Source organism: Octopus bimaculoides, chromosome 23, assembly GCF_046866305.1.
Source record: "Octopus bimaculoides isolate indiv1 chromosome 23, ASM4686630v1, whole genome shotgun sequence".
Lineage (NCBI taxonomy): Eukaryota > Metazoa > Mollusca > Cephalopoda > Octopoda > Octopodidae > Octopus > Octopus bimaculoides.
This window is the reverse complement of record NC_142950.1, coordinates 26,594,729-26,620,342: the sequence shown is the minus strand read 5'-3', so window position 1 is coordinate 26,620,342 and position 25,614 is coordinate 26,594,729. Positions and strand designations below refer to the sequence as shown.

Here is a 25,614-nt window from a genome sequence, read left to right as displayed (position 1 = left end):
GAAAGAAAGAGAGAGAGAAGAAAGGACAACGAATCATCAGCTAGTAGCTAACAAATTATACAAAAGAGTTTTCTAATTGAGTCGATACAGTAATTAGACTGTGACAGAGAGGGGGAAATAACCTGCCTCGATATTCATTCAGTAGTTTTTCGTGAAAAAATGAGGGAGAAAATTTCAGTTTTTCCACATTTATATCAACTGCTCTCATCGTTAAAAAAAATGAAGAAGATAAATAATCTAGGTACATTGGATTATATAGCCCTAGATACACAGTGTTTTAAAATAAGAGGTGATGGTCACAGCTAAGACGTCTTTTTGAACCTATAGGTCTGCTTGTTCAGGATTAAAGGGAGTTTAAAGGACATCAATATAAGGAGCAGGTGATTATTATTTTAAATATCTTTTATTTGTTTCAGTCGATGGACTGTGGCCATTTTGTACACTCACACACACAAAACGCCGTATTCCAATCACGCCTGCTCCCCTTTGGTAGGCAACATCCTCTCTCTCCTCCAACAGGGACTAATTCCGACAGGGAGATGGATGAAGCTTTATCACAGTGGGGGAAAGAACTGGGTTTGTCAGTGGAAAGATCTTGGGTTTCTGGTTACAGTGGAGGACAAACGGAAACAGAGAGTATGGGATAATCTGCATTCAGGTGACATACTCAACTCTCGTTTTGATCAATCAAAATTTAGTGGGAGTGGATTGATGCCTGTGGCCACATTAGGGGTCTACTCAGTCTATATCAGTGGTTCTCAACCAGGATCCATAAAAGTTTTTTTTAGGGTCTACACAACAAAATAGTGAATTGGGGATCGACGATAGTATTTTAAGGGTACTTGAAAGAATTTTGTTTTAGATGTAAGTTGTTGTTTTTCTTGTTGTTGTTTCTTCTCGAGCCGTGCCTAGCTCCTAAGGACCGGTCTCTCGGTGTATAGGTTCCCCACCTGGATGGGACGTCGGTCTGTCGCAGGTGAGCTGCTAGATGCAGGAGGAGAGAGTGAGAGAAATTTAGTAGGCCCTTCGACCCCACAGGTCCCCACAGTCTGTCTTACCACCCAAACGCTGGTCACTTTGCTCATCACACCGAGCTAAATCTAATCATTAAGCAGACCCTGGCTCAGATTAATACCTCCTCAGTCCAGGAGCCATTGGGGGTTATCCGGAAGTGGTGGAAAGTGACCAGATGGTGATACCCTCTGTCCCTGGGTTAGAGGTAAGTGCCTCATTTGGGACACCACAGTCTGAAACTCATTTTTTCCCCCACCACATCTTGGATGCTGCAGTTAATCAGAAGGTCACTGCTTCAATAGCCGAATGGAAGAAAACCCTGAATATCGGGGCCTGACTGTGAACTATCTCTTCCAACATGTGACGTTTGAGGCATTCGGAGAGACTGGGCCACTAAGAGCAACTTTCTTGTCAACATTGGCACATGTACATAAATGCACCTGCACATTAATCTTTACATCTATCCGTACATACATATACACATATATCTAAATGTGCCCATACATGCACACACACATGTGCACATATATGTCTGTTCTGGCAACCTATACACATACTGTCGCATGTATATACATGTACATATACACATGCATGCATGTATATTAAAGTAAAAGAATGAAGGTATAAACTATATGAACATAAAAATGTGAGTGTATATCAGGCATGTTCTGCAGTTAAGTATGTGCTAATATGGTTATTACCGAGAGGAAGTTTTCTGAATACTAGTCAAACTGATGTACGTGTTACCAAGCGTGTTTATTCAAAAGTTAGAATAAAAGTCAAATAGTTATAAAGTTTAGCAATTGTATGTGCTCAAATGTTAGTAGAAGGTTACTCATGATGCGTACAATAGGTTAGTTATAATGGGTGATTGGTATAAAAAGATACTAAATATGGAGGTGTAATATAATAATATAAATAATAATTAAATCAAGTAATAACATGAATATATATGTGTAAAAATGAAAGTATGAAGATATAAAATGTATAAATATGAAAATGTGTGTGCATGTCAGATCTTTTGTTGTTAAAGATATGTTAATATGGTTATTAATGAAAAGAATAGTCGTGTGAATAATAGTCAGACAAGTATGAATATTACTGAGTGTTTCTATTCAAATGTTACAATGATAGTCAAACAGAAAATTACAATTGTTTGGTCTCACACATACACAAATATCCGACCTGCTTCTTTCCGTTTCTGTCAATGAAATTCACTTACAAACCATTCATTGGCCTGGGATTTCAGTAGATGACACTTGCACAAAGTGCCACACAGTGGGACTGAACCTCAAACTACTTGTTTGCTCTAAACCATATTGCCATGCCTGTATAAATGATTTATTTTCATATTTTAATTACATCTTTTATATTTTCATGTTTATTTACATCTTTTAGAACATTATTATTTTATAAGATTTTGCTCCCAAATTTTTAAATTAAACATTTTTTTACATGGAAGTAACTTACAGGAGAACTTTCTTCTAATTCTTCCAAATCTTTCTGTTAAAACTGTATTGAAACCATTTGTTGAGAATTTTTTTATCACAGAAACTGGTTGCACACCACAAGGTTTAACCGAACCTACTGAAGCAAGCCAGCATGCTTGCAGCATTACCATGGGCAATGGTGAGGCTAAGGTGCTGGGAAAAGCAACCATCCTCATGGGTATCACCTGACACCTCAGTGAGGTGAGCTGCCAACGTTGACAAGAACTTTGCAGTTAGTGACCCAGTCCCTCCGAACATCTCAAATGCCACAGGTTGTAAGAAATAGTCCACTGCCAGGTCCCAATACTTCAGGGTTTTCTTCCATTTGGTTATGGAAGCAATGACTGTCTGATTAACTGCAGTATCCAGGATGTGGGAGGGAGAAAAAGAGTCGCAGACTGTGGCATCCCAAATGAGGCAGCTACCTCTAACTTAGGGACAGAGGGTAAGACCATGTGGTCTCTTTCCAGCACTTATGGATAACCCAAACAGCTCCAGGATTGAGGAGATATTAATCTGAACCAGGGCCCGCTTAATGATTAGGTTTAGCTCAGTGTGACGAGTGAAGCAACCAGCATTTGGATGGTAAGAAAGACTGTGAAGACCTTTGGCATTGAGTGGCCTACCACAGCGGCATTTCAGTCCTCTACAGACGTCAGCTCACACTCTGAGTACGATGGAGATGCGGAGTTCATCTAGACTGAGTAGACCCCCTGTATTGGCTACAGGCAAGGCATCAATCTAGTTCCCTGAGAATTTTGCATGAGCTGAAATTTGGCGACACCTTGAAAATTGATTAGATTGATCAAGGAGAGAGTTGAAAGTGGTACCTGAATGCAGATTGTCCCATACTCTCTGTTTCTGTCTATCCTCCACTGCAACTGGAACTAACAAACCCACCTCTCTCCCCTCTGTGATAGAGTTTCATCCGTTTCCTTGTTGGAATTAGTTCATGTTGGAGAGGAGAGGATGTTTCCTACCGAAGGGGAGCAAGCATGGATGGAGGAAAGAAAACAGGAGAGAGATAAAGAGAAGCACTTGCGGAGACCCAGACCTCCAAACCGTTTGCGCAAAGCAGCTTAGTTGTGGGAATCTATGAGGTGTTTGACATTGACCATGTATTCAAGTTTCCTGAAGATTAGGTCATCAATGAAAATTACAAAACTGAAACTAATTTTCTTCCTGGTAGTTCTGTTCTTGCAGTGTTATGATATAATCTGGCCCTGATTTGGTTTCAGATTATATATAAATACAAGTAAACTCAGAATGAAACATTATCTAGAGTTCATTTTGGGGCAATAATACTTTACTCTCAAATAAGGCTGTCTCCTTCTCTCTATCTCTATCTGTCTGTCTGCCTCTGTCTGTCTAGCTGTCTCTGTCTGTCTATCTGTCTGTCTGTCTCTGTCTGTCTGTCTTTGTCTGTCTCTCTCTGTCTGTCTGTCTCTCTCCTTCTCTCTCTCTCATTCTCTCTCTCATTCTCTCTCTTCCTCTCTCTTGATTCGTACAATTGTGCAACTATACTGATGTCTCATATCTCATTTCTTTAACCTGTGTAGAATTCCAGTTGCATATACTTCTGTCTCCATTTTCAATGATAATACACACATACACGCACACACACACACACAGGCACACATACACACACAGGCACGCACACAAGTATGCACTCGTTCACACAAGCACACGTACATACGTTCATACATTCACACACACACATACTCACATACACACCCATGCATACATACTTACGAGAAACAATTATGTCAGCAACCTACATTTGTGGGAAAAAATATATGTCACCTAACCAAGCAAAATCACTCAGACAAAATGCACAAATAATAAAACTTGTATTGACAACACAGTAAACGTTTTTTTAACAACACAATAAACTGCTTTTTGAAGAGAATGAGAACGACAAGAAACTTGATCATGACGAACAAAATAATAAAAGATCACCACCATGAAAGTAGTGTTTCTATATGGAAGATGTATAGGAGCCATAAAGTTTATAGACACATGGGAGGAGAAAATGATTTTCTGAAATGCCTTGAAGGCTTTCTGGAACAGTGGTTCTCAACCATACTCCATATGACTCCCGAGGAAGTAAGGAGCTCTATAAGCCTTTTTGGGAGTCCACGCAAGCAAAATAGTAAATTGGGGAATCACAGTAGTATTTTAAGGATTAATGAAAAAAGATTCTGTTTCAAGTGTATTTCTTGTAATAACAGCTAAATAAGGTGATGAGCTGGCAGAAACGTTAGCACGCCGGGCCAAATGCTTAGCGGTATTTCGTCTGTCTTTACGTTCTGAGGTCCAAATCCACTGAGGTTGACTTTGCCTTTCATCCTTTCGGGGTCGATAAATTAAGTACCGGTTATGCACTGGGGTCAATGTAATCCGTTCGTCTGTCCTTGCTTGTCCCCTCTATGTTTAGCCCCTTGTGGGCAATAAAGAAATAAGAAACAGCTGAATTTCTATCCCTGACGACTTATATAGTTCAAACTGCACAAGTTAATGTGTGATAAACAAAATAGGAATTTCGAAAGAAGTATCTATAAAATTAGTTATTAAATATCGAATGGCCGTAGGAGTGGGGTCCACCAGAATAAAATAAAAATTAAAGGCGTCGTTATACCTTTATTCTTTGTTTTGGTCATTTGATTGCAGCCATGCAAAACGACCCTCAGGACTTATTTCTTAAGCATACTGCTTATTTTGTCAGCCACTTTTGCTAAATCACTAAGTTCTGGAGATGTAAACACACCAGCACTGGTTGTCAAATGGTGATGTGGTTGGGTGGACAAACACAGACACACACACACACACACACACACGCACACGCACACGCACACACACACACACACACACACACCTATGCATACATATATACATATATATGTGTGTGTTTGTATATATATATATACATGTATGTATATATATATATATATATATATATGTATGTATTATGTATGTATGTATGTATGTATGTATGTATGTACGTACGTATATATGTATGTATGTATGTATGCATGTATGTATGTATGTATGTATGACCGCGTGTGTATCGTTGGCAATTTTCTTTCTCCGTCTTCCCTTCTTTGGACTTTTTCTATATTTCTGATGAAGAGCTCCGCTCGAAATGTGAAATCCTCTTTCTTTTCTTTCCTTTCCTGAGCGTCCAATAATACTGTACTTATTCGACGTCCTCGTATTGTTGCTTTTTCTTGCTTGTTCATGTTCTGATTGACTATATATATATATATATATATATATATATATATATATATATATATATATATATATATATATACATATATATATCATCATCATCATCATCTTCATTATCATCATCGTTTAACGTCCGCTTTCCATGCCAGCATGGGTTGGACGATTTGACTGAGGACTGGTGAAACCAGATGGCTACACCAGGCTCCAATCTGATTTGGCAGAGTTTCTACAGCTGGATGCCCTTCCTAACGCCAACCAATCCGAGAGTGTAGTGGGTGCTTTTACGTGCCACCGGCACGAAGGCCAGTAAGGCAGTACTGGCAACGGCCACGCTCAAAACGGTGTATTTTATGTGCCACCGCACAAAAGCCAATCCAAGGGCACTGGCAACGATCTTGCTCGAAAGTCCTTACACATGCCGCGGGCACAAGTACCAGAAAGGCGACGCTGGGCATATATATATAAGATCCAAGGATTGAGGTTTAGGAAGAAAAGTTAAGCTCCAAGCAATGCGTAGTAAATAGAAAAACAACTTTCAGGAGCAATAGTGTTTTGTTGAGACAGAAGGTTGTGGATTTTTTTGTTATCGAAGTATGATAAATTGAAAAAAGTTCTTTTTATATTTCATGGTAGTCAACCAGGGTTTCCGTAATGAATGCAGCAGTACAATTTCTACCTGCAAACATAAATCACTAAATCTATTCTCAAAATACAAATAACAACAACTCCACCCAGCCTTTTTCCCCTAACCTTCACAAATTTTCGCATTAACACTTTGAACCAAAACTACTGAAGTTATAGAGTGGCTCAATTCTCTATGCCCTAAGCACACTTTTAGATTGATACAGGTCGACATTGATCAATACTACTCAAACATATCTCCTTTTCTTCTAAATAAAGCCCTAATTTTTTCAAAAAACATTCCAACCTATCTTGTGATGATATTGATATAATATTAGCAGCCCCCTGAAATATCATACAGTTTGATGGGAAATCCTAGGCCCCTAAGAACACACCTAAATTTTTTGATATCCCCATGGGCGCCAGTGACTCTGCCCAAGTTATGGACCTTCTAAGGCATTACCTACTAAACGATCTCTAAGAATTAATCCCCTAACATCTCCGGTGGTTTATACAGAGATGATGCTCTATTTGCCATCCAAAATTTTGGCAACCAGAAAATTGAACTGACTAGAAAAAAATGAAGTTTTTTAAAAAATGTCGATGTAAAGAAAACTTCCAAGATATCCAGCACAACCATTACTCATTTTTCTCTTGATCTAACAATATTAGTTCCTTGATTGATTAACATTCTCTCTGAGACACTAGTAATTCATCAACAGCATCTTCTATGACTTCTGTGAACCGTCCATCATTTGCAAGTGTCACAATATCTAATTGTGAAAAACTTATAAAATCATAGATGCAGCCGACCTTTTATTTTTCTAAGCATCATACATAGTTGAGGGTTCCGTTTTATCCCATGATGCAACAGTTATCCCTTCTGTTTATCCTACTTACCTTCTGTTTATCTTCATCAAAATTCCAGCTTTTGAAAATTCAGAAAGGCAAAAGAACTTTCTGAATTATCAGTATGGCAGCACCATATCGATTACCCTCCAATTACATAAGACAGCAAGGCAATTCTGGCAAACACTTTGTTGGACGACATGATGAGAGGGAAAAGCTGAAGATCTTGATCAAGGATGAAGATACTCAAATAATACAAGTTTATGGACTGCCTTATGTTGGCAAAACAAGATTTGTGAAAACTGTAAGAAATTTAATATTGTTTTCTCTTTTTTTTTACGTTAACCATTTTGAATTTTGCCTTTCTGTAGGTTATTAGTGATCATTGAGGTTTTACAGTTAAGTTACCGTAAATCCCATTCCATGGAAATTTCCTATAGAGAAATATTTCCTCAGAAACAAGTAAGTTTGGTTTCAGGAGGAGCATCTGGCTGTAGAGAGTCTGCCCCAATAAATTCCATCTGGTTCATGCAAGATGATGATGAGAAGGAGGAAAAGTTTGACAGACAAATAGAAAGATGGTCAGTTGTATAAATTTTCAGATGGAATAAAGAAAGCAAGGGCGATTGTTAGGTGGTGGGAAAGATAGTTAGACAAAATAATAGATGAATAGACAGGTGGATAGAGAGATTCTGAAAAGATAGTCATCTGGTTAGGCAGCTGGATAAAGTTACTGATGGATAAAAGAATAGACAAATCATCATCCTCATCATCATTTAATGTCTGTTTTCCATGCTGGCATGGGTTGGACAGTTTGACTGAAAACTGGTAAACTGGGGAGCTCCACCAGGTTCCAATCTAATTTGACATGGTCTCTACAGATGGATGCCCCTCCCAACAGCAACCACTGCAAGAGTGTAAGGGGTGTTTTTTACGTGCCAATTATGAAACACCAGCATCAGCCATGACTACGATCTCACTAGACTTGACAGATCTTCTGAAGCATGAGACTAGTTAATTGATAGACAGGGAGTCAGAGAGGTAGATGAAATAAGAGATGGATAGTAAAAGAGATGAAGCAACTGTGCAATTAATAGAAAGATAGTTAAAGAGACAGAGTGGCAAACTGACAAACTGCTATCTAGAAAGATACTTAGACAAACTGTTAGATGAATATAAAGGAAGTCACTTAGATACACTGAACTAATGCATAGATAAAAGAATAGACAAAGAGACAGTTATTGATAGAGAATTATATAGTCAGACGGAGAAAGAGACAAACTGAGAGACCAATAAATTGATAAGTGAATCTATCAAAATCTTTGAACTTATTCTAATGTTATGTTTCTAATATGACAGGTCTGTCAAGAATTGAAGGATGAAATTAACCCTGAAAGACTCCACATAAAACACATCTATATTTCTAATAATAGCAGTTGGTCTGATATTTCCAACATGTACAATACATTCACCAATTGTTCCAGTATCAGCAATACTAAATGGAAAATTTGTATTTTTGATGATTTCCAGAACATTCAAGAAAGCTTTCTTCCAGATTTCCAGGAACTTTGTGACAATGACTTTCCAATGCACATAAATCTAAAAATCATTCTCATATTAAGTGGTGGAGAACCATTTCAGTTTTATGCAATCAATTTTGGAGAGTGTAAAGTGAGTCCATTGTCCATTGACGATGCACAACTTCTTTTCTGTCGCTGTTCAGACATTGAGATGAATAATGAAAACAAAGAGCAAATACACAACATCATTAGATATGCCTGTGGCCTGCCAGGACTTCTTATTTACTATGCAGAAAAAATCTCCCAATTTCATCATCATTTCTCTTTTGATGATATCTACAAAATGATTTGTGATGAAACTAGCATCAATGATTTGCTGGATGAATGTACAATTAACAGACGTAATATTAAACAAGAAATGGACAAGTATTTCTCTCAACTCTCTCACAAACAGTTAGAAGCTCTCAAATTGCTTTCATATTTTCCTGGAAGATTTGGTATCGAGGAAGCTGTTGAAATGACTGATTCTTCTAGTCAACCAGCTTCCAAGATGCATGTTCTGATGCCGCTTGTTGAACAAGGTTTGATCAATTCAGATTTAGAATTACAGACTTTCCAAGTACAAGAATTAATACGTGCAATTACTAAACAACAGATAGACAATGTACACAGCAATGATTTGGTAAAGCTCAAATATACAAACATTATTGGGAAAAGTTTGCTGAAGGCTCAAAATATTTATGATAGAGGTCTCATGCATGAAGCACTTGGAATAATGAACAATAACTGGGAAAATATTTCATTTCTGATGAAGAAAGGGATTGAAGCACCCTCAGATGGTAGGACATATGGAGTTTATTATGAGGTAAGATATTTTGTCTTAAACAACATGTCTTGTATCTTGTGTTGTAAGTCAGTCTTTCATCTGTCACATTTTAGTTTAACCTATGGTGGTGGTGGTTTTAATAGAATTAAGTTTTTTATATCACCTATCACTTAATGCATGCACATCCAAAACTTGCCATTCACCTGTTCCCCGTTCGCCTGTCATATGTAATGACTATCAATAAATCACAAGTGCAGACTTTTGATAAAATGGGGCTATTCTTGCCTGAACCTGTATTCAGCTATGGTCAGGTATATGCTGCATTCTCAAGGGCTTGCAAATTATCTGATGTGAAACTTAAAGTTATCAACACTGACAAAGAAGGGGAAAAAAAGAGGGAGAACTTACACAAAGAACATAGTCTACAAAGAAGTGTTAGATAGAAAGGTATACGCAAACTGAAATGTTCATTGGTTCTGACCCATCACCTTAGCTTATAAGTTACTAATGATGTGATTTTCAGAGTGTCGCTTGTTGAATTAAATTTTTTCCCCCATAAAATGTGACCCCTATATTTTACATCTAAAATAATTTTTTTTACTATGATATTTTTGTTTTCTAGAAATATGAAATTGTGACCATGTAAATTTTAAAATGTAATTTTTTTGTGTTTATGGGGAAAATGAGAAAATAAGAGTGAATATTTATTTTATAACTGCTGTATATGAAGTCTATAAAATTGTGAATAAAGTATATAAAGTGTATATATATATATAGACAAATATTCTATAATTATAAACATAATTATTGTTAGGGGTTAGCTAATTGCTTCACCACATACCGAATTTAGAAATAGGAGTTATATATATATACGTATATATATACATATATACATATATATATATATATATATATATATATATATATATATATATATATATATATAAAGTGCATTAAGTAATCATCGTATTCCAATTTCCTTCACTTTTCAATGAATAGCAGATGAGCGACTATCCTTTGATACAGACACAACACAGGATACACTTTCAGGCTTTTGGGATAAAGTTCTCAGGAATAACCCAATAGGTTTACTATTAATTCTGAGAAATATTCATGGGCCCTGCTAGTTATTATTATTAATGTTATTCAAGGAGTAAACTGGCAGAATTGTTAGCACTCTGGGCAAAATGCTTAGCGACATTTCATCTGTCTTTACATTCTGAGTTCAAATGCTGCTGAGGTCAACTTTGCTTTCTGTCCTTTCAGATTCAATAAATTAAGTACCAGTAAAACATTAGGGTCGATGTAATCGATTAGACCCCTTCCCCCAAATTTCAGGCCTTTAGTAGAAAGGATTATTATTATTATTATTATTATTATCATTATTCCTCTGGGGCAGTAGAGATTTGAAATTATTATTTGTCAGAAAAAAATATTGATTTCAAATTTTGGCACAAGGCCAGCAATTTCTGGGAAGAGGTAAATTGATTTGAACTCAGAATGTGAAGAAGATGGACAAAATGCCACCATGCATTCTGCTTAATATGCTAATGGTTCTGCTGGCTCACCACATCATTTCTACATATTTCTAAATATTAATGCATGTTACTTGTTCTGTATTTGTCTCTTAGATAACATTAAAAGCCTCAGATATACTGATGCTATGTCACCCTAGAGATTCAAGGCAGTTTTTCCAAGCGTGTCTACAAAACTCCATGTTGTTTGGCAATGAAGAAGAACAAGCTTTTATGAATATAGCATATGGTGTATCCTTGACAGATTTACCAGGTATGATATAACTATGGTGTGTAGATTTTGTCATTCCACTGATGTAGATAATATGCTTAACAGGAATACATATTGAGCATTTAGCACCATTCTTTGTATATTTTGCTAAATACTGAAGAGGTGTTTACAAGATTATATAATGTTTCTAAAAGCAATTATGTAATACTAGCAGTAATTTTCCGAAATATGTGTATGCTTTATAAAGCATGAAATGGCATGTTTTCTATATCTTATTAACATTCTATACATATGTTCATACATGCATGCATCCATCTATATGAATGTAGATAGATACATATTTATGTCTTTATTTATATGTCCTCTGCATTCAGAGGTTAGAGAGGAATGAGATCCCCCTGAAAAATTTCATACTAGCTCTCGTACTTATATGATGGGAAAATATCAAGTATTAGGTCAATATTTTTGAAAGTTTTGAAATTGTAGGTCTTTATAACATTAATTAATTTTACATCTTTTTCTAAATGAGTCACACAGGTCATCTTGAGACAGCTATTATTCTTCTAGTATGGCAAGCACAACTTTGAAGTCATGTGTTTGGGGTTACCTTTTTCTATAGAGTTCAAATATCTTATCAAATCAAGTGTATCTTGTATATTTTTCCATCTACAGCCTTTGAAAATTGCCAAGAATTAAGCGTACAGTAAATGTATGCCTCTTTTAGGTGTTTTTATTTCAATAGGTACACAAGATAAAGCAAGCACAATTTTTTTCCCTGTTATTTAGCATAGAGTTGACCATTTCTGAGCAATAACCATGTTAGTTACTATTATGGGAGTGTCAGAATAATCTTTTGAGATATGTGCAATTTCAAAATTTCTCAAAAAATGCCCATTTTAATTCCCTTAGTTGACCATATGCGTAGTTTACTATCATTTTGAAATTTTTACCACGCACTTTGACACTTTCGAAAATGATGTAACAGAAATTTGGTTTTGCTGCTGAACTTCTTTTTAGAGTTGTGAATTTTTAGAAATTCATTTGTCTGCACTTTGTACAGGATCAACTTATTCATAAAGCATGGATATAAAACAGCATATTACACATCAGTGATTTATTCAATATAGTATAAATAAACATCTTTTTAATTAATTGATATTTATTGATTCAACAAATGGCAAACTACTACATGTATATCCATAACCATGTTTTACATGATAGTGTACTGAGCCACACATAAAACATGGATGTTAAACAGTTAGAATTCACAAGAAATTCAACATAAATTCATTTTAATCAGATATAGAATACTATATTGCCCTTCATTGAATTATTCAATACAGTACCTATTGAGTCATTGATGACAAACTTGAGCACTTTTTACATATAGCTGCAGACAAGTAACTAATACACCTTATACAGAGTCACACTGGAATAATACCAAAGTGATGAGACAGCATGCCACAAAATGATTTAAATACAACAAAAATAAATATTAGAACTTTTCAGTACCCAACTCAATAACTTGAATAATTATAAAACATACTTAGGTCAAACACAAATGTGAATCATATTGATGTGACCACCGAAAATACAATTAGCATTATATCCCTATCTCTGGGCTGGGTTTTGAACCTGTACTCTGGTCAGTTGGGGACAATGGTATTTCCTTTGTCTTGTCGGCAACCACAGCTATTTTTAGCATAGCTGCCCCCTTTCTGGTCACCGAAAGTTCAGCAGGACAGGAATTGGCGGGAAACAGTCAGCCGAAGCAGTGAGCAGAGAATTTTGGCCAGTTAGTTCTGGCAGCCAGCAGAGGCAGTCGAGCTCTGGGAGCCAGCAGGATCAGTTGTGTTGAGTGGTAGCAGCCAGCCGAGGCAGTTGGGGGCAGCAGTTTGCCCGTGTAGATGGGGCCAGTCGAGTGAGATGAAGATGAAGAATAAGTCTGACAGAGAGAAAGCTATGGTCAGCAGAAATGTATAGAGTCCCAGTGAGAGAGAGACGGAATTGTAGTGGCAGACTGCCCTGGTCAGTGGAAGTAGCAGACCTGAAGGAAACGAACTTCTTTGTGGTAAATGCTTTTATATTATTTTAAAGAAAAAGAACTCTGAGTCGTTAACTGTGTTGTTGTTAAATGCTTCTTAAAGAAAGGAAAAGAAAAGAAATACAAAAGAAAGAAGCAGAAGAACTTTGTTGTCAAATGAAACTTGAGACACGAACTTTGCGATGTAAAAATGATTGAAAAGCTTGTAATTGTTTGGAAACTTTGTCAACGTTATTGAACTGTCATGCCATGTATTGGAATTGTTATTATGTAATGCTCTATTCTAATGTTTTAAATGTATTCTGTGATGTTATGTATGTAAAAAGAAAAGGTTACCCAACGCATGGTCTTCGTGTTGTTTCTTCCTCCCCTCCTTTTGCCTGTGTTGTTCTTCGTTACGTGCTCCAGCCGGGGCTTTATTATCGGTCAGGTGACCGAGACGGGTTGCTAGCTCACTGAGCGTATGAGCGTTCGCATGCGCGCGTGTGTTCCCTCTTCGGTTGAGGGGGTGCTTCGCGTGCGGGCGTTCGTAACAATATTAATTCTGCAGGAGCTAGTATGAATATTTTCACAGGGATCTGAGGGGTGGGGTGTGACCTGGGAAAGTTTTCTGAAACTGGTTATTCAAGCTACTATGTAGGAGCCCCCATTCCTTTAATACTTATTGGTCAGTTGTTGTTGTTGTTGCTGCTGCTGCTGCTGCACCTGTTATTGTTGCTGACCTTCAGGTCAGTTTTGATAGAATGACCTATGATCAAAGATGTTCTGTCTGATCGTACTACCTGCTATGTATATCTAGGACTACATCATCTAGTGTGATATTCCTTTTTGTAAGAAAACTCAGTGTGATTTGAGGGAAATTTGGCTGTTATTTCTGACAAATTTGAGTGACTGTGTAGAGGCTACCATTGCCAGTGATGTTGTCTGTTGCTTTTTATTGTTTGTAGATATTGCCGTTGATGTTGATGTTGTTGTTGTTGTTGGTGGTGGTGTTGCTATTACTTTGGGCATCATTATAACACAGAATATTTTCTTGTCTTCTACAGGTTATGGAGGATACAATGAAGCCATGGTGCACTACGAGAAGGCTTTGGATGTATTGAAATCAAGAAACATCCAGTACCGACAAGCGCTGCTGTACAATAGTATGGCTCTCAATGCTTATATGAGAGGCAATCATGTGGAAGCCTTGAAGTATGTTGTACAAGTCAGAGGAAAATCTCCCTCCCTCCTGCCCACTCACTTCACTCTCTCGCTCTCTCTCTCTCTTATATCTATTATACTATCTCCCAACCTTCTTTTACCTTATTCTCTGTTTTCCTTTCTTCCTCGTTCATTTCTAACTTTCTCTCACTCCCACTTTCGTCCTTTAGTATAGTGCACACTAATTAACTAATGATACTCATCTTATTAATTATATTAGATCCTATATTACTTATATATTTATGTTAATTGAATATCATCATCATCATCATTAATGTGCCTTTTCCCATGCTGGCATGGGTTGGACAGTTTGGTCAGAACAGACAAGCCAGAGGGCTCCACCAGCTTCTATGCCTGCTTTGGCATGGTCTTGCAGCTGGGATTCTTTTTACATGGCACTAGCACCAATGAGATCACCAAGTATCTCCAAGATAAAACCCCTCAACAGAATGGAGTACAAACTGGAGAAAGAAGCTCTGATAAAACATTCTGTCAAAATTTCCTTTTAATTTATCAAAATAAAAACATTTTGTCAAAACTTCCTCAAAATTAGTACGATCAAAATTAAAACATTTTATGAAAATTAAAGCATTTTATCAAAATTTCATCATAATTAATCAAAATTATGATTTCCCATCTCTAAAAATTTCCTCTTAATTTATGTTCCGAAGTTATTCTATGAAATTCTTCATTATTTTCAAAATTAATTGAAACAAAGGCAGTGCATTTTAACAGAAATATAATAAAGAAGGGGTTACATTTGGACCCCTATGAATTCATGTGTTGATGAGGAATATAATGTTAGTGATACTGACAATGATGATAATGATGATGATGAAGGTGGTGGTGGTGGTAGTATCAATGTTGATGATGATGATGATGATAATTACTTGATTTTGTTCATCAGTTTTGCAGAAAAGGGTTACAACATGACCATTACTGATGCGAGCCCACAAATGGTGAAGGATGCAAAGATCAAATGTGCCTCTACCCTGGCCTACCAGCTTTCATTCGTTGGTAATAACTGTATTATGTCTCTCAAGTTGGTGATGGTGGTGGTGGTTTTATTTGGTCCCAGGTCAACACTTGTAGAACAGATCTATGATCAAACATCAACCAGCTATAAAAAGTCTACCTTTTCCCTATGTGTAGGGAAACATGGGGTACATTGTCTAATGTGCCCTTTTATTAATAAGGCAGTGATCTGCAGGGGAAATTATGATGCTATCTATTTTTAGCAAGTTGAGTAACCACATAAAGGCTTCTTTGTTGATTTGTGGTTATGTGTAATATGTGACAGAATGTGGTTTGTGTCTGGTAATAGTTGCGATGAGTGGAGGTGCGGGTCTTAGTGTTAGACTCATGATCATAAGATTGTGGTTTCGATTCCTGAACTGGGTGATGTGTTGTGCTCTTGAACAAAACAGTTCCTTTTTTTCCATTGCTCCAGTCCACTCAGCCGGCAAAAACAAGTAATCCTGTGATGGACTGGTGTCCCATCCAGGTGAGAGATAGGTACGCCTTAGAAACAGGGAAACTGGCCTTTATTAGTTGGCATGACTCAAAAAGGGGGGAAAATAAAAGTAATTGCCATGCATGAGAAGATGTGTAAGAGTAGTAGTGGTGGTGGTGGTGGTGGTGGTGGTTATCATTGTGGTTGTGGTTTTGGTTCCTCATGATAGTTGTTTGTTATTTAACCCCAAGTTAACCCCTAATCCAGTAGACCTGTCACCAAATATGTGTCAAATCTCGTCTTTTATTCTGACACCATCAGACTACATGCTGATGGTGTTGTTGTTGTTGTTGTTGCTTAGTCAGAAGCCTGTCTCCTGACTATGTGCATCTCTGACATGTAGGTAAACCGACTGCAAGACGAGGTACAATCCACAGACCCATAGCCCTACATGTACCATGTATGCAAATCTGAAGACTACATTATAGATTCTGTCATGTGGTTGTTAAGTGTATGCACATGAGGGGGTGCTGAGAAGTTCCTGGCTTTGAGCAAAAGAAAATACAGGAGGATCAGTTAATTATGATTTTATTCAACATATTTCCCTCTGAAATTCACACACTTAGTGCAGTGGTCCTTCAGTTTTTCTAAGCCCTGTAAAAGAACTTGGAAGAGTGGACCTTCAAACAGGCCTTTTGTGATATTCTTACAGCCAGGAACTTTTCAGTACCCTCTAATAGAGTGTGGCTGTGTGAACATGTTTAATTTTCACCTGTCTTCTTTTTTTGCAGGTTATTATGATAAATGTGAGAAAATATTGAAAGAAAACTTAAAGGAAATATCAGTCATGAATACTCTTGTTTTATCTAAAATGTTGAATACAATGGGTGTTAATTACGAAAGGAGTAAGTATGGTACCAACAGCCCCCCTTTCTTTTCCTTAAATATTTTGTTACTTTCTGGTTTGGCTGTATGGTTAAGAATTTTGTTTCCCAATCACATGGTCTTGTGTTCAGTCCCACTGCATGGCACCTTGGGCAGCTTGTTTTTTTTACTATGGCCCTGATCCAACCAAAGTCAATTTGTGAGTGGATGTGGTTGACGGAAATTGAAAGAAGCCATATATTTGTATGCGTGTGTGTGTGTGTGTGTGTGTGCATGTGCATGCATGTTTGTATGTGTGTGCTTGTGTGTCTGTGTTTAATCAGTGCATTCATTTAAATCAATTTTGAAAATAACAAAGAATTTAGTAAAATAACTTTGTCATTACTAAGCTGGTGTTTGAACCATAAACTATCTAAAAGTCTTGATGAAATCTTTTAATTAAGATCTCTTTAAAACAGGAATTTTGTATCATAGAATTAGGAGTGGTTTTTGTTAGGTTAGTATGAAAGGGTTGAAAAGGATGATGTCAAAGAGATGGAGAACACCTAACTGGGGATTAAATTTTCCACTGAACTTGTTGTCCATTCATGAGTCATCCATGTAAACCTAATGTTTGTAACACCCACTGGATTACAAAATGAAGAATCTTATCAATGTTTTTCTCTAGAATTGTTTGTTCTTAGCTTAGAACTTACCACTCAGTTGTTTCCCTAAACTAAATTGAGTACACTGATTCCAAATCTGAACTCAGAATGGCTGGCACACATCAGGATTTTGAGTTAGGGACATAATTATATATTAATACTATATTATTATCAGAATATTTAAGTTCAAGGTAAATAATTATTATAATAATATATTAGTACTGTATATAGTATATTTATATTCAAGGAAAATAGTATTATAATATAATGGTACATAGTATATTTATGTTGAGGGAATACATTATTTTGTGCTAAGTTAGTGAAATAAACAGTTGTTCATATTGAAGAAATACTATTAGATTCCAGCGTCCTTCCAACGACTGACCAAGAATAGCTGTTGCCCCCAAACAAAGTCTTCAGCTAACTGCCAGCTAACTACTGAAAAAAGGTATGAAAAACTACTGGGTGGAAGCTACTGTTTGTATTAACCCACAGCCAGTTTTAATTGGCTGAAGTTTCCGTAGAACTACTGTGCTAATATGTGACAACCAAAATAGACCGTCCTTCATTCACTACAAATTATTTATATTATTTCATTTTTTCTTTCAACAGATGGTTCACAATATCACAAAGCATTCGAATTCTATAATGCTTCACTTAGTGAAAGATTGAAAATTGTTACCGTAAACCCCAAGGAATCTGTGATATCATACAGTAATGTAGCAAATTTATTATCTCGAAACTTTGGCAAACACAGTAAGTACATATTTTGAAGTTGTAAGTAAAATCTAAAACTACTTAAAATATCTGCTTGTTTTCTTTATTAATATTTCTACTTCTTAAGGTGACAAACTGGCAGAAACGTTAGCATGCCGGGCAAAATGCTTAGAAGTATTTCGTCTGCTGTTAGGTTCTGAGTTCAAATTCCACCCAGGTCAACCATGCCTTTCATCCTTTTGGGGTCGATAAATTAAGTACCAGTTACGCACTGGAGTCGATGTAATCGACTTAATCCCTTTCTCTGTCCTTGTTTGTCCACTCTATGTTTAGCCCCTTGTGGGCAATAAACAATTAAGAAACGTTACTATGATGATGAGCTGGCAGAAATGTTAGCATGCTGGGCAAAATGCTTAGCAGTATTTCATCTGCCGCTACATTCTGAGTTCAAATCCCGCCAAGGTCGACTTTGCCTTTCATTCTTTCGGGGTCGATTAAATAAGTACCAGTTATGCACTGGGGTCGAGATAATCGACTTGCTTTTCATCATTTTGAGGTCAATAAAATAAGTACCAGTTATATACTGGGGTCAATGTAATTGATTTACCCACCTCCCCTGAACTTGCTCACCCTGTGCCATAATTTGAAACCCATATTTCATACAACCAACATGACTTTACCTTTCATCTTTTCGGGGTCAATAAAGTAGGTACCAGTCAAACACTGGGGTTGATGTAATCAACTTACCCTCTCCCCGAAATTGCTGGCCTTGTGCCAAAATTTGAAGTTAATATTTCTCCTTCTTCCTCCAGGTAAAGCACTACAACTCCTGCTCAGTGCCAAGGATATCCAAAAGAAGCATAGATGGCTACACATGAACACGTCCTTGGTATTGCATTACATTGGTCATGTGTATTTGAGAATGTAAGTACTTTGGTTAGATCAGCCTCATTGGTTGAGTGCATTTGAGAATGGAAGTAGTTTTGTCTGACCAACCAGATTAACTGAGTGCATTTGCAAATGTAAGTAAATGGTTGATTGTGAATGTGTGGCTGTGTGTAGTTTAGACAAACACTATTCCAAAAGTTAAACATAATTTTATTTATGCTGCTCAAGTTGGTCCTGAATTACAAAATTCTCCACATAGAGTCAACAAGATGTAAGAAACTTAATGCCACATGTGTGGTAGCTAGATACAAAGGCTTAGCACAAGGGCTGGATTAAACACAGAGAGCCCCGGCACTTTGCCGTACTCAAGAAGAGCCATACTCTGCTGCAGAAGTGTTAAGATTGATCCTTCTGGTGGTGCAAAACACTTGTGGTGGTACCATATCAAAGCAACTGTGCAGTGTCATGTAATAGCGCCCATATGGTTCCACGTAAAAGTACCCGTGTGGTGCAATGTAAAAGCAACCAGCACATCTGTGAAGTGGTTGGTGTTGGGAAGGGCATCCAGCTATAGAAACCATGCCAAATCAGACTGGAGTCTGGTGCAGCTCCCCAGCATGTTAGCTCGGGTTAAACTGTGTCCAATCCACACCAGCATAGACAATGGACATTAAATGATGATGGTGAGGAACATATATAAACAAGAGTGCTTTACACCACCAGAAGAATTGGCCTTAACACCTCTGGTGCAGAGTATGGGTCTTCTAGAGTACAACAAGGCCCCAAGCATCTTGGTCCTATGTCAGTTTCAGCATCCTGAGGTCATTCCTCAGTACTTCGTCCCATGTCTTCCAGATATGTATGTATGTGTATATGTGTCTACCTGTGTGTGTCTTTGTGACTGTGTTTGTCCCCCGTCACTACTTGACAACTGGTGTTAGTGTGCATACGTCCCTGTAACTTAGCTGTTCAGCAAAAGAGACTGATAGAATAATTACTGAGGGTCGATTCATTTGACTAAAAAATTCTTCCTGGCAATGCCCCAGCATGACCATAGTCTAATGATTGAAACAAAGAAAAGATAACAGGTATGTATCAAAATAAATATCTTCTTTTTTTTTTACTTTTATTTCATTATCACTCTGATTTTGTTTGTATCTTCCAACCACCACCACCACCACCACCACCACTACAACCACCACCACCACAACCACCACCACAACCACCACCACCACCACCACAACCACCACCACCACCACCACCATCATCAACCACCACCACCGCCACAACCACCACCACCACAACCACCACCACCACCACCATCAACCACCACCACCACCACCATCAACCACCACCACCACCATCAACCACCACCACAACCACCCACCACCACCACCGCCACAACCACCACCACCACCACCACCACAACCACCACCACCACCGCCACAACCACCACCACCACCACCACCACCATCAACCACCACCACCACCACCATCAACCACCACCACCACCACCATCAACCACCACCACAACCACCCACCACCACCACCGCCACAACCACCACCACCACCACAACCACCACCACCACCACCACAACCGCCACCACCACAACCACCACCACTACCACCACCACCACCACAACCACCACAACCACCACCACCACCACCACTACCATCATCAACCACCACCACCACCACCACCATCATCACCACCACCACCACCACCACTGCCGCTGCTCCTATTACTATTACCACCACCATCATCACTACTACTCCAACCTGCACCATCATTAATGCCAAAATCACCACCAACGTCGCCACCACCACCACCATAATTACTATCACTGCCATTACCACCAGTGACATGACAATCACCACCTCCACCACCACCACCATCACTATCACTATCACCATCACCATCATCATCCCCACCACCTCTCACTGCCACCTGTAATATTATCGCTACCACCACCACCACCACCACTTTGGACTCGATCTTACCATTGAACCACTATGGTCATCATATTCCAGGCAACAAATCACCAACGCCCTGACATTTTATCATGAGGCTTTGGCTATCTACAACCAGATAAACCCAAACTACACCGGAAAGATGAATGTCATTCATGCAATTGCTCACTGCTATCTGTTGAAAGAGGAATTCGATAATGCCAAGAGCAGTTTTAAGGACATGCTGGAAGGTTACAGTGAACATTTGTTGAGCGGTTCATTAGAAGCTGAATGTTTCTCAATGACTTTAGAACACCTGGTTTATCTCAGTTTGGAAAGCCCTCAGGTATGGTTAATTATAACATATGCTGTCGTTGATTGATAGATTGACTGATTGTGGACAGATTGACGGTGGATTGATTGATGGATTGATTGAGTGATGGATTGATGATGAATTCATTGGTTGATCGATTATTGGATTGAGGGTGATTGTGGTTGATTGATGATTGATTGATTCATGATTGACGATTGATGATTGGTTGATTGATTGATGATTGATGATTGGTTGATTGATTGACGATTGATGATTGGTTGATTGATTGACGATTGGTTGATTCATGATTGATGATTGGTTGATTGATGATTGATGATCGGTTGATTGATGATTGGTTGATTGGTGATTGATTGATGATTGGTAGATTGATGATTGATTGGTTGATTAAATGATTGATGATTGGTTGATTGATGATTGGTTGATTGATGATTGATGATTGATTGATTTATGATTGGTTGATTGATGATTGATAATTTGGCTATACTTCTAAAATACAAAAATATTGGATCATCCCATAGATAATGCAGGTTTTTATACCTCTATTTTTCAAAATTAAGATAAACAAAGTCTTTTTTAATCTAAAATATACTCTCCTTCATTTTCTACAATGCTTTTCCATTTATCTGGTAGACTTGCAAGGGCCTTTCTCCAAAATTCATTTGTCCACGACGAAAAATACTCTTCCAGTACTGTTCTGACCTTGTCTACATCATTCATATTTTTCCTGTCCAAATTATTTTCAAGAGTGTGGAATAAATGATGATCAGATGGGGCAATGTCCGGCGAATACGGTGGGTGGGGCATCGTTTCCCATTCAAAATGCTCCAGCCTTTGGAATGTCATCTTTGTTATATGTAGCCGAGCATTATCCTAATTTAAGTACAACATTCGTCTTGAAACCAAAGATGGCCGTTTTTCTTCTAGTACTGACTTAAGTTGAATGGTTGAATTACCAAACCCAAGCTTCTCTGCTAGTTCCTCAACAGTTACGATGGGATTTTGTTCCTCTGGGTTTGCAGGTTGTCCTCGTCGAGCTCTACAGATCTTCCAAGATGAAGCCCATCTTCTAGGTTGTAGTTTCCAGCTCGGAATTTCTGGTGTCAACATTGACACTGGCTTATGCTTATTGTCTGATCCCCATATACTGCATTAATATTCCTTGCACTTTCAATTGCGTTATTACCTTTATTGAACTCATAAAGCAAAATATGCCAAATATGCTCCTTTGTCACTTCCATTATAGCTTTGGAAAAATAACTATTAAAATCGAACCGTACTCTTCAAAACTTGCACTAAGAATAAGGACAAGGTAAAATTACTACCTGCTTTTATAGCAAGTTGATGCGGGTAGTTTATCCCATTCCCCTCCGACTTTTAGTTCAAGCAATTGAAAAAACCACATTTATGAGATGACCCAATATTTCAACAATTTTTTAAATACAATATCCAGCATGGCCACAGCCTTAGGGTTGAAATGAATAAAAGAATAAAAATAATAAAAGAATGGGATTTTTTAAACATTGAAGATCTATTTGAGTAAGATAGGAATCAAAGTGGTCCAGAGGGCGAAAAATGGTTGAGAGGTACAGGATTAATGGAACGATGGATTGATATGTCTTCTTCATTCTTCAAGTAGCTGCTACCATGATGAATATTATTGATATGTCAGGTAGAGAAGAGCAAGTTGGCAGAATCGTTACCGTACCAGGCAAAATACTTAGCAGATTTTCGTCTGTCTTTACACTCTGAGTTCAAATTCCGCCGAGGTCGATTTTGCCTTTCATCCTTCGGGGGTCGATATGAATTAAGTACCAGTTGAGTACTGGGGTTGATGTAATCAGCTTTCCACCCGATTCTTTGAATTTGCTGGCCTTGTGCCAAAATCTGAAATCAATATTATTCTCTGTGTTAAGTTGTCAAACAGATAGAATGGTTAGCATACTGGGCAAAATGCTTAGTGGCATTTCGTCCGACTTCACGTTTCAAGTTCAAATTCTGCTGAGGTCAGTTTACAAAGAATAAGTCCTGGAGTCGATTTGCTCGACTAAAGGCAGTGCTCCAACATGGCTGCAGTCAAATGACTGAAACGAATAAAAGAATATATATATATATATATATATATATATATATATATATGTTGCATATATATACACACACATATATAAGTTGTTGCATTTATATATATATATATATATATATATATAAAGTTATTAATATTTCTAAGTCTCTCTAAAGGAGACTACGGCAGCGGTACTGGAAATTAATAGTTATCGCCAAGCCAACATGGCAGTCCCAAAATTAGGACGAAAGCTGCCGTGAATTAGCTCCAAGAAGCCATCGCCTCTAGCTAGCTATGTGACACACAAAACCTGTGTCCTTTATAACCTTCGAACAGGGGAGGTCAGCAGTTTCCCCTTGCTGGTTTGGCATCTGTAGACTAGTTTCAGGGTGTTAACCTTGTCAATGCAGAGCAGCCAAGCTCCAGCCAGGCGGCGCTGCCGACTATCTGTTCGAAGGTTATTTATCTAATTTCAGTGGAATCTATCCACTGGTTTTCAGAAATAGAATTATTAATATTTCTAAGTCTCTCTAAAGGAGACTACGGCAGCGTTACTGGAAATTAATAGTTATTGCCAAGCCAACATGGCAGTCCCAAAATTAGGACGAAAGCTGCCGTGAATTAGCTCCAAGAAGCCATCGCTTCTAGCTAGCTATGTGACACACGAAACCTGTGTCCTTTATAACCTTCGAACAGGGGATGTCAGCAGTTTCCCCTTGCTGGTTTGGCATCTGCAGACTAATTCACGGCAGCTTTCGTCCTAATTTTGGGACTGCCATGTTGGCTTGGCGATAACTATATATATATATACACACACACACACACATATATTACAAATAATAAGTTAAATAGAGAAATACAACAGACAATCTAACAATTTATTACATTATAATAAAATACAATATATTATGTGGCCTGCCTGACTGGCACCTGTGCTGGTGGCACATAATCATTCAAGAGTGGATTGATGCTAGCGTTGTCTGACTGGCTCCCCGTGCCGGTGACACGTAAAAAGCCCTATCCAAACGTGGTCAGAGCTTGACTGGCTCCCATGTTGGTGGCACGTAAAAAGCATCCATTACACTCTCAGAGTAGTTAGCATTAGGAAGGGCATCCAGTTGTAGAAACCGTGCCAGATCAGATTGGAGCCTGGCGCATCCTACTGACTTGCCAGTCCTCAGTCCAACCGTCTAACTCATGCCAGCATGGAAAACGGACGTTAAACGATGATGATGATGATGATGATGATGATATATATTGTTTAATTTCACTTTCTCTTTATTTCTAGAACCAGATGATTTATTTGGAGAATCTTTTGAACGAAATAAGACAACTGTTGAAACGAAGTGTAAATGAGAAACAGAAGCTACGATATTCCAATGCTATTGCCAAGTACCAGTCCTTGAAAATACTCCTGTTAGATAAGCTCAGCCAATACGAAGAACGAGCTGGACTCCTCATGGACTCAATCCCAGTTCTTTGTCATTTTTGTAGGAGCTTCAAGCATTATTTGAATTGTTCTCAAGAGAATTATATTCTTATAGTGTGCGGACTGCGATCTAATTTATATGAAATCGACTTTCAACAACGATTAAAGATTGTAGAATAAAGAATAATCTATGATTTGACATTTTTGGTATGATTGACTATATTATAGCTGTGGTCAGTTTAATAGATGAACTCAAGGATAAGCAAGCCGAAACTTCGAAACTGTGCCGAAGCTATTCTTGTTAAAGAATAATAAATAAATACTCTAGAAAAAGTATTCAGTTTAATGTAAAATTATTGTCAGATAACCAGATAATGGATTGTTGGATGGTTATCTAAAACACATGTTCTTCAGAGTCAGAGGTGGAAGGCATAGAATAAATATAGTGACTGTTCTTTGTGGCAGGAGGTGACAAAATGCCGCATTTGGTTTGTGGCTGTTGTTAAAGAAAGGAGAAGGAAGAAAAAGAGAACGAAATGAAGTCATGGAAAATAATTGTATGGAATTTACTAAGAGTTATGTCCCTTGGTCTCTAAACTCTTATCTTTGGCTGTAAGAATGCGAATCTGTTGGGTAGAAATATGTGTAGGATGTTTAGGGTTTGGTAAGTGTGTAGGGTTGATACATGTGTCGGAGTTCTTTGGTGGGGTT

At 37.8% G+C, this 25,614-nt stretch overlaps 1 protein-coding gene across 1 annotated transcript; it reads left to right on the top strand.

Annotated features, from left to right (window-relative positions):
• LOC106871103 (uncharacterized) lies at nt 1-25,236 on the top strand. Its single transcript, XM_089340189.1, has 11 exons — nt 1-380; nt 7,285-7,509; nt 8,565-9,590; nt 11,183-11,339; nt 14,388-14,535; nt 15,452-15,561; nt 16,789-16,902; nt 18,139-18,282; nt 19,056-19,167; nt 21,163-21,427; nt 24,763-25,236. Exons 2-11 carry the CDS (start codon nt 7,330-7,332, stop codon nt 25,081-25,083), a joined length of 2,577 nt encoding a protein of 858 aa, XP_089196315.1. The 5' UTR covers nt 1-380; nt 7,285-7,329; the 3' UTR covers nt 25,084-25,236.
• The last annotated feature ends 378 nt before the right edge of the window (nt 25,237-25,614 follow it).